General features: G+C 40.1%; 2 protein-coding genes across 2 annotated transcripts in view; one reads left to right on the forward strand and one right to left on the reverse strand.

The window, feature by feature from the left end:
- LOC101038647 (olfactory receptor 2B2) overlaps positions 1–10,608 on the reverse strand; it is a 147,495-nt gene that overhangs the window by 90,714 nt on the left and 46,173 nt on the right. The gene's annotated exons all lie outside the window — the stretch shown is intronic.
- Positions 3,762–4,700, forward strand: LOC101042580 (putative olfactory receptor 1F12P). The gene has a single exon (XM_003944740.1). The coding sequence runs from the start codon at positions 3,762–3,764 to the stop codon at positions 4,698–4,700; it is 939 nt and encodes a 312-aa protein (XP_003944789.1).

Consider the following 10,608-nt stretch of genomic DNA (forward strand, 5'->3'; position numbering starts at 1 on the left):
CAGTCCACAGAGCATAACGTGAACATAGCTCAAATCTTTAAATTTCATGCCTTCATTGTTCAAGAGATAACCCCATTTTACTTGGCTATTCCCCATCTCCTTCAAAGTCTCCTGAGTGAAAAGGCAGAGACTCATCAAAGAAGGGAGAAGATTAGTGGAGCTGTTTTCTCTTGGAAATCTGTCTTTTAAGCAGAAGTGAAGGATCCACACACTAGAAGTGGTCACTACCAAGACAGAGAGGAATTCCACAACCTGTATGCAAAATGGATAAAGGTAATGGCACCTTTGGCTCTGGAGAACAACGGGCTGCCTGTCAAAAGGAGCTCTGAGAGGATCAATGCCTGACCCCGGCATCACTCTCAGTAAAACAGGCACTGGCAGAGCAGTAGAAATGAGCAGTCCAGACCCGAAGATCTCCACTCACCAGGGAGATGGCAGAAAGTTCATGTGAAAATAGAAATTATGGAAGATGATAAAAGCAGATATTTCTGTGGTACCAACGCAAGATATAAAGGTAAAGGAGGGAACAGTGAGGAAAAAAAAACCTTCCAGAAAGGACTTTTAAGATTTTAATTCCTTTTGCCTCCTGCAAAACTTATAGTTTGTCCTTCTCTTCATCTATGTCCCCTTGATATTCTATAGTAAAAATCCTGTCTCCCGCCATCTCCACAGCTGTTAAAGAATGTTAACTGAACTAATGCAGTGGCCTGAGTTGTGCTGAGTGGTATGGTACAACTATAACTCGTGTTTTCTGAAACTAGTGAGCCTGAAGACCAGGTATAAACAGAAGGCTGTTGTTTTATCTACCATTATACGTCCTGCAGCCTATGAAAAACTGCTTCAATTATTTCTAGAAGTTCCCAGGAAATTCTCACATGAGCTCCCTATTCACTAGAGTCTAAAAGGCCAAAGCCTTCCTCCATTTTGCATTGAAGTGTATAGAATGCCTCTGTTTCATTATTTTACTTTCACACTTTATTATTCAATGGAAAAGTCATCCAACAGAGTCCTTCAGTTCTCACTACCAGACTCTCCAACCCTTTGGCTTACACGCATGACATTGGGGCTGGATGGAGAACCAGTAATAGAATCTGATGTAACGTTGTCTTGCACCCTTTGGCATGCAGCTCATTCTATCCAAAAAAAATCAGTCTGACTTCATAGGCAACTATAAATCATTGTTCACAAAACTGGGTCTTCCTACATAACCATGAGTAATATTCAATATATGTGCTTTTCAAGACACTATAAGAAAGAAGTAATCATGAAAAAAACAAAACAGCTACATACTATATGGCCTAGAATAAAAGTTACTATAAAATGTACATTGAGAGTACATATTTCAGAAGACACTGTCTGAGTCTTTAATAACTGTATTCACTCATTCATTTATTCAACAAATACATATCAAGTACCTGCTATATGCCAGACATTATTCTACATATGCAGTAACTTTTTTAAAAGACAAATTTTCTGTTCTTATGAACTTTACATTTTACTGATTACAGATTAAAAATTTTAAAAAGATATTTGTGAGGGAGGACAAGAAAATTTCAGATAATAATTTGTGGTATGAAGACAAAAACAGGGCAATATTATAAAGAATTACCTTGAGGGAAGCTTTAAATAGGATGGTCAGTGAATTCCAAAATGAGAAAAAACATGTAGACATAAAATTTCAGTGTGTGTCAGAAAATTCTAAGGGTTAGAAATTAATCATAGCAAGACATGGCTAGAGAGGTAAGAAAGGGATCATGAAAAACCTTGTATGCCACAATAAGGGATTTGGAATTTAGGCTGAAAACAATTAAAAACTATTAGAATGTTTAAGAAATACATTTTTGTTCTAGAAGGATAATTCTGGATTGAAAGGGAGAAATCTGTGGGAAGGAAAGCCAATTAGAAATTCATTGCAATTTGGGGGCACAATGGCTCATGCCTGTAATCCCACCACTTTGGGAGGCCAAGGCAGGAAAATCACATGAGGCCAGGAGTTCCAGACCAGCATGGCCAACATGGCAAAACCCCGTCTCCACTAAAAATACAAAAATTAGCTGGGTGTGGTGGAGTGTGCTTATAATCCCATCTACTTGGGAGGCTGAGGCAGGAGAATTGCTTGAACCTGGGATACCAGCTTGGGTGACAGAACAAGACTTCATCAGGAAGGAAGGAAGGGAGGGAGGGAGGAAAAGAGAGAGAGAGAAGAAAGAAAGAAAGAAAGAAAAAGAAAGGAAGGAAGGAAGGAAGGAAGGAAGGAAAGAGAAAGAAAGAAAGAAAGAAAGAAAGAAAGAAAGAAAGAAAGAAAGAAAGAAGGAAAGAAAGAAAGAAAAGAAAGTTAGTTCATTGCAATTATCCAGATAAGAGATGGTAGTGAGAATCTGACTTGATCACTCAGCCCACAAGTGATGAGGTCTGGTTTCAGTGCAGGCTAACTTCCGAGTTCACATTCTCCAGCGTCTTTTATCCCTCTTACAGAGTCCTTTATTCTTCTCAAACTATCTCCTTTGAGTATACAAACGTCTTCTTAATTAATTTCCATGGCAATATTTTTCCTCTACAACATGACTCCAATATTCTCAGGTCAAGAACTCTGTTTTCTATTACTTTTATTTTCTGTAACTCCAAGAAATGCAAGACTCAAAGTAATAATACCTTATATATACGTCCTTATTTGTAGTTAATAGTTAAAATATTAAAAGAATATTAAAAGGGAATCTTTTTTTTTTTTTTTTTGAGACGGAGTTTCGCTCTTGTTACCCAGGCTGGAGTGCAATGGCGCGATCTCTGCTCACCGCAACCTCCGCCTCCTGGGCTCAGGCAATTCTCCTGCCTCAGCCTCCTGAGTAGCTGGGATGACAGGCACGCGCCACCATGCCCAGATAATTTTTTTGTATTTTTAGTAGAGACGGGGTTTCACCATGTTAACCAGGATGGTCTCGATCTTTCAACCTCGTGATCCACCCGCCTCGGCCTCCCAAAGTGCTGGGATTACAGGCTTGAGCCACCGCGCCCGGCCTAAAAGGGAATCTTTTAAGTCTGCCTCCCTGTTTGGCATAACTTTTTCTCTGTGTTCCTTAATTTTATCTACATTCATTATGTAACTTCAGGTGTTACATAACTTTTTAACTTATTTGTAAATATTTTCCTGTGTTATTCACAGTTCATGTAAACTACTTTTGGAGGCTTAACTTTTTATACTTGTCAAGCAAATTAACATATTTTTCTTTTGAATATTAAATAATATCATTTATCTTCATCTTATGAATCCTAAACGGTAGATGTCTGACTGGTTTTCAAGCAGGGTGGTTCATATAGTGTTGAAAAAATATTTGGAAAAATTATTCATTTAAATCTTGTCGTATGACATAAAGTCATTTAGCATGTCAGACTCATGAATGCATTTCAACACAGAGGCAGTTAGACAGCCACACACAAGGCAGAACATGCAAGAGTTGGTGACAACAAGTAGGAAAAGAATCTCTCCTTACCATGGGGAAATATATACAGATTGCACAGACATCTTGGATAAGGCAAGGTTCCAGTAAGAAGGGATAGATATAAAGACAACTGGTGAGAGAGAACATACCTAAGGTTCTGTGAAGTTTGAGAGAGAGCATCAGAGAGAAGGTAGGATGGCCTAAAGAAAGAACATTTAATAAAGTGGGACTAGACTAGGTGAATATATAAAAAATAACAAGGGAATTTTTTTTACTGGCAAAAATATTTCATCCTCTGGTTCTTCATGCAGGTGTAGTCAAGCAATGGAAAAGAAAAATCAAACCAATGTCTCTGAATTTCTCCTCCTGGGCTTCTCAAATTGGCCACAACAGCAGGTGCTACTCTTTGCATTTTTCCTGTGTCTCTATTTAGCAGGGCTGTTTGGAAACTTACTCATCTTGCTGGCCATTGGCTCAGATCATTGCCTCCACACACCAATGTATTTCTTTCTTGCCAATTTGTCCTTGGTAGACCTCTGCCTTCCTTCAGCCACGGTCCCAAAGATGCTACTGAACATCCAGACTCAAACTCAAACCATCTCCTATCCTGGCTGCCTGGCTCAGATGTATTTCTGTATGATGTTTGCCAACATGGACAATTTTCTTCTCACAGTGATGGCATATGACCGTTATGTGGCCATCTGTCACCCTTTACATTACTCCACCATTATGACTCCACGCCTCTGTGCCTCTCTGACAGCTGTACCTTGGGTCATTGCCATTTTGAACCCTCTCTTGCACACTCTTATGACGGCCCATCTGCACTTCTGCTCTGATAATGTTATTCACCATTTCTTCTGTGATATCAACTCTCTCCTCCCTCTGTCCTGTTCTGACACCAGTCTTAATCAGTTGAGTGTTCTGGCTACGGTGGGGCTGATCTTTGTGGCACCTTCAGTGTGTATTCTGGCATCCTATATCCTCATTGTTTCTGCTGTGACAAAAGTCCCTTCTGCTCAAGGAAAACTCAAGGCTTTCTCCACCTGCGGATCTCATCTTGCCTTGGTCATTCTTTTCTATGGAGCAATCACAGGAGTTTATATGAGCCCCTCATCCAATCACTCTACTGAAGAAGACTCAGCCTCATCAGTCATGTTTATGGTCATAGCCCCTGTGTTGAATCCATTCATTTACACTTTAAGAAACAATGAACTGAAGAGGGCTTTAAAAAAGACCCTAAGCCAAAGAAAAATCTCCCAATGATTTATACAGGCTGAAAGAAGTTCAACAGGAGTCACATTTTAATACTATTTTCATTCTCATCATAATGCAAAGCTGTTACTAAATATCTAATTAGATTTTTACTAACCTAAGTTTACTACAAACGCTAGGAGTAATATAATCTTCTTATTAATTTACACTCCCTAAGATATTATTGATGTGGACCACTATTTATATATAAAGTCCCTAAAAATCACAATAAACATATGAAATAAATATTTGAATGTATCACTAAGACATCACATACAGCTCAGAAAAATATGTGAATATACCACGGGGAGCACAAAACGGAGAATTTTTCCAGGACCGTTCTCCTCCGAGTGGACTTGAGTAGGTAACCATATTGTTGTGCATAAAAAAAAAAAAAAAAACCACTGTAGAATAAAATTCGTATGTAATGAAAGATTCGAATCATAGCTGCAATGTGGGGTCAAAGAGAGAGGATATTGGGGAGGGCTTAAGAGGTCAAATACAGCTTCGGGAAAAAGATGACAGGGTCATCTTTCATAATCTGGGTCCTGAACGTGGGTGTGTTTTACATAGCAATGATGACAATATTCAAAACACATGACGAAGGTTTGTGGGTAAGAGGGAGCATGGTACGTCAGGATAAATAAACAACTGAAAACAGTAATCTGAATGTGGTATAGGGTCCATATTACAGACTGATGAGAGTAAGATATCGAGTTATTTCTCACTCTGAGGTTTTGCACCTATTCACATTCTATGATTATACTGCATCTATCCTATAATTTGTCTGTATAAACATGTAAAAAGTGAACTTTATGTCTATGTCTATATCTATACAAATTTTCATGCTGGTCTTCCGAGAATTGCCTAGCATGCTATTAATGTCATTTAATGCTGAAAATTCTGTATTTGTCATTTACTCTGGACTATACATAAAGTTTTCTATATGTAGACCATACCTGTAATGAAAACTTATGCCTTTGTGGCTTTTGATTTGGAGCTCATATCTGATTTAACAGGCTGTTTTCTGTGTCTACAATGTCTCTCAGAGCACTGAGAAGGTGCATTTTTTTTAATATGCCATATATTCCAAATTTTAAGTCATACAATCCAAAATATCTCTTCAAACTTGGTAAAAATGTGTTCAAACATTTTATATTATATAATAATTTACAGGCAGAAGCAGAGATTTAAAAGACAGAGACAGACCTGAGTAGTTGAAAAACTGGTGGAAGGCCTGGAGAACTAGACTGAGAGGCCTACAGCCAAAATAACACATAGAACCATCTCAGGAGCTGACCACCAAAGCTACTGTCACTGAACATTGGGTGTCATAGCTTGTGCCACTGACACTACCTGCCCTGGATGCTGGATGCCTATGCTAGCTTGCTGCCACTGCTAACCCATAAACTGGACGTTTTGCCACTGCTAGCACCACTAAAGAGATGTTCCACTGCTTCTAGTTCTTTGTACCACCTATCCTTGATTCAGATTGCAGGAAGGTTGTATTTGATAGTCAAACAGAACACATGCCCTTGCCCTAAGTACAAGGAAGACCAAGAAAGAGGGTATCTCAAATCTTCACCTCTACTAAACACCATGCTGTGCCTCCCAGATCCCCTTCCAGGAGTGAAGTACACATTTCTCCAGCTGCTGGGAGTGTTGTTGGCTAGTAGCCTTCTCTGACCGTCATCACTCTCAGCCCTTCTCCAGAAACTTCCCTCAGCTGGAAAGAACAACTTGGACCAAGGTCATGTCCCCTCCTTAGGGTAAGCTGAAACCAGATACTTGTGTCTTGAGGGAGTATAAAGTCCTAACCTCCTTAGGACAACTCTGAAGGGCCATGTTAGTCCTATGGGAGCAGCCAAAGCTTTTGTTGTGATTGCATCACAGCCCAACTTCTCCCTTCTGCCCAATGCTGCTGCCTTTACTCCCTCGCAGGTGTTCATCCTGAGATCACCACCTATAAACTTCCTGCATGTCATCTGTAATGGTACCTATAATGAAACTGCTAAGACATTCTCTGAATATAATTCAATAAAACCAAAAAGTCATGACATAATCAGAAGGAGAAAAGTCCTCCGTTTGAAATGTTTTTAATTCTCTCCTGCACAACTATTGATTCAAGAAGAAAATATAAACGCTTGAGTATATCTGGAAAATAACGATAATCAAAATACTTTAAAAGAGAAGTACAAAAAGAGCTAAGCAGTGTGCAAAGAGGAATTCTTAGTCATAAGAATATAAAACATAGATTTTCTAATTAACTAAGGATCCAACTGAAAAGTTAGAAAAAGACAACAAAATAAACCAAAGGGATGCAAAAGAAATTAAGAGAAAATAAGCAATTACTGAATCAGAAAACAGAAAAATAAGTAAATTAAATTCAAGAGATTGGTATTTTAAAAGCCATTAATAAAATGGAGAAACTACTATGTTAACTAATGAACAAAAAAAGAAGAGCGTAAATATACACAATAAGAAACAGAGGAAATATCTACAAAAACAGAAAATGTGAAGAAACATGAAACTAAGGTGCTTTACTACTTTATGCAAAAAAGTTTGGAAATGTAAACAAAATGAGCATTTTTCTAGGAAAATCAATTTATCAAAACTGACAGATAAAAATCTGGACAGATTGATTTCCATGGAATAAATAAACTTTTTAAAGAACTAACATCCAACAAGAACCAAACTTGGAAGATTTCATAACGTATTTCTACCAAATCTTAAATAATTGCCAGAACACTTTTTTTTTTTTTTTTTTTTTTTGAGATGGAGTTTCGCTCGTTACCCAGGCTGGAGTGCAATGGCACAATCTCGGCTCACCACAACCTCCGCCTCCTGGGTTCAGTCTGAGTAGCTGGGATTACAGGCACACACCACCATGCCCAGCTAATTTTTTTGTACTTTTAGTAGAGACGGGGTTTCATCATGTTGACCAGGATGGTCTCGATCTCTTGACCTCATGATCCACCCGCCTTGGCCGCCCAAAGTGTTGGGATTACAGGCATGAGCCACCGCGCCCGGCCCAGAACACTTTTTAAAACTTATCAAATGTATTGCAAAGGAGCAGCATTAATATCAGAATCTGCCAGAGACTAGGCAAAATTGAACTAGATGAATCCCATTCATAATTATGAGGGGAAAAAATATAAATATTAGCAAAAGGAATCCAGCAGTGAAAAAAAGATCAATGGTCCATAAATGAAAGGCATTTGGGGGAGCACAAATATGGGCAGACATTTGGAACCAACTGCCACAAGCAAGGGCTGAAGTCAGTGTTCCATATAGCAGCTCGAACCATCATCTCATAATGGAAATATATAAGACAATATTCTGGCCTGGGCCTAGTCAGTGATCACCTCTGAAGAAGCAGACACAGCACACTGCATATATCAGAAGAGAGGTCATAGGGGGCTGCATACTATGTGGAGACGAGCTCAACAAGCTGGCTTACCGGTGTCTAGACAAAAGTAGAAAAGACAGTACAAAACTGTCCTATTTGTTGCCAGGTCCATCGTCAGCAAGTGCCAATGACCACTAAAAATATAAAAAGAGGAGAGAGCCATTGACACATGGCAAATAGATTATATTGGCCCACTCCCTCACAGAAGGGATACTGATATGCACTCACACGCATAGACAATGTGAGTGACGTTTTGCAAGCTTTTCCCTGTGAAAAAAGCAAACCAGACCTTGACTATACAGGGACTGCAACACTTGCAATTAATGTATCGTAATTCAGAATAATTATCAATGATTAAGGAACACATTTCACAGGCTCCCTGATTTTAAACTAATCATAAAAGGAGGGCATTACATGGCTATTTCATCTGCCCTAGAATCCAGGACTTATAGAGAGAAAAAATGGCATCTTAAAGGAACAAATTGAGCTCTTGACTGGATTCCCCTTATTGACAAATTTGGCTGTGGCTTTAATGGAAGCTGTATGTTCTTGCACGAGCCCCCTATTATGGGAGCAGAGAGTTTATGAAAGTCTGGTAGACATAGTCCAGTGCAAAGCATGCAGGTATGGAAAAAACTAGACACTCTATTAAGCCCTAACTCAGTTCCACATGAATGCCCTGATTTTGCAGTCCCCTGGTCCCATAATGCCTGGGCAGGGAACATTGAGATGGGACCTGGGGTGGACAGTGCCACCAAGTTGAACTGGTATCCTTCTTCACCTGAGGCAGGAGGGCACCATCTCCCTGGATGTGACCCCCATTTTCCCTTTCAATGAAGGGTGTGGGGCACAATGGCAGTAGGCAGGCAGTACCCCCATTCCAATGGGAACCGAAGTGACACCAGAATGGTGTCATCCAGCCCTATCACTGTAGTGTCTATAACTCCTTCCACACTGGGCAGAGGTCCTGGTACAGCCCTCCTGGAAGATTCCCAAGGAAACCAAAATTATTGTAGCAGGGCAGAGTTAATACCAGTTTTATTATGCCAGAAGGTGGGAGACGCCCTATGTGTTTCTAATACATTTTTTGTCTTTTCACTGTTAGCTTAAGTTGCCTTCTCCTTTGCTGTTATGTCATTCCCACTGGCACCTGGATATCCTTCCAAAACGTTTTCCTGGCCTGGGGCCACCACACAGCCATACGTATGGCCAATCTAACTGCTGAGTGTTTGGTCTTATGCCCTTGAATAGCCATGTAGGAACTCCATGGTAGACTGAGCCACTGCTGGGTGAAGACTGGATCTCTGTACAAACCTGGATAACTGGACAATATATAGAAATAGATACCCTAGATTCCTCTAACACCACACATACAAATGTGAGTGACTGAGATATGACACTGAACAACTACACACAAAATTTAGGGGTTATTTTCCTAAACCTGTCCCACAGATGGCAACTATCAAAGTGAAAACTGCCTGAAGAGCACCACGTTCTGGCAATGGAGATCATACTGGCAAATGTGGGATGGCTTTCTGTAGCTCATCCCCACAGCAAGGATCCTCTCTTGAGTTACAGAAATCTGTTGGGAACAACATCATCACTCTAAAGACACTCAGGTAAACGATACCTAAAGTATTCTCCTAGGGTACCTAGGTTTCCACCCAACTGCCCAATGCAAACACATCATTGTACTTAAGGACACAGATTGATTTGTCACAAATGTGTCTTGTGGGCCAGGAATTATCTATATTGCCCCAAATAGCAACCAGTGGCTCTGTGCTACTAACCTCCAGCCCTGGCTTCCCCTGGGGTGGCTTGGATGACTGCAGAATCTCTGACACCATTCCCATATCCCTCAATGAGTCCATCTGGAGGGGTCAGTGGAGGCCTGTTTTTTCTTGGTGAGATTATTTATTGACTATATTTGTGCCTCCAGGAGGTTCTTCTGATATCGTGTAGCAGCTGGAAGCCCTTCAAATATTTGTCTCCACAGCTTTGAATGACATCAAGCATGGTATGGAGGTCTTGAACATTGAAACAGCTGCAATGAAAAAAGTGGTCTACAAAACCAAATGGCCCTAGAGATGCTGACATCTGTGCAACGAGGAACCTGTGCCTTTTTCAAAAGTGAACACTGTGTGTATATTCCAGACAAAGCAAAGAAGCTGAAGTTAATCAATCTGTCCTTCATTCACAAAAGCAATTACAGTTTGTTGACCACATAAGGTATGCCTGGTGGTCTACACACAATCAAGTTTTCCCGGATGAGATCCTTAGTGGAAAGCTCTGCTAGCAAGCCTTTTAGGAAATATGATTTTGGATCTTGTCATGTACACCTGCATTTACTGTTAGTGTGGGTTTTGTTTGCAGAGTTTCATAAAGTCAGGTGAAAGGAATTGCAGATGATCCCACGCTTTCCAACCAGCTCAGGGAACATACAGGAAGAGATGGGCATGTGAGATTGTAAGAGCCAGTCAAGAAGATGGATTGCAGATCCTGACTGGAAAT

This window comes from Saimiri boliviensis, chromosome 4 (genome assembly GCF_048565385.1).
Source record: "Saimiri boliviensis isolate mSaiBol1 chromosome 4, mSaiBol1.pri, whole genome shotgun sequence".
Classification (NCBI taxonomy): domain Eukaryota; kingdom Metazoa; phylum Chordata; class Mammalia; order Primates; family Cebidae; genus Saimiri; species Saimiri boliviensis.

Excerpts from the sequence above, each read along its gene's own strand:
- LOC101042580 (XM_003944740.1), top strand. The coding sequence starts at position 3,762 with ATGGAAAAGAAAAATCAAACCAATGTCTCTGAATTTCTCCTCCTGGGC.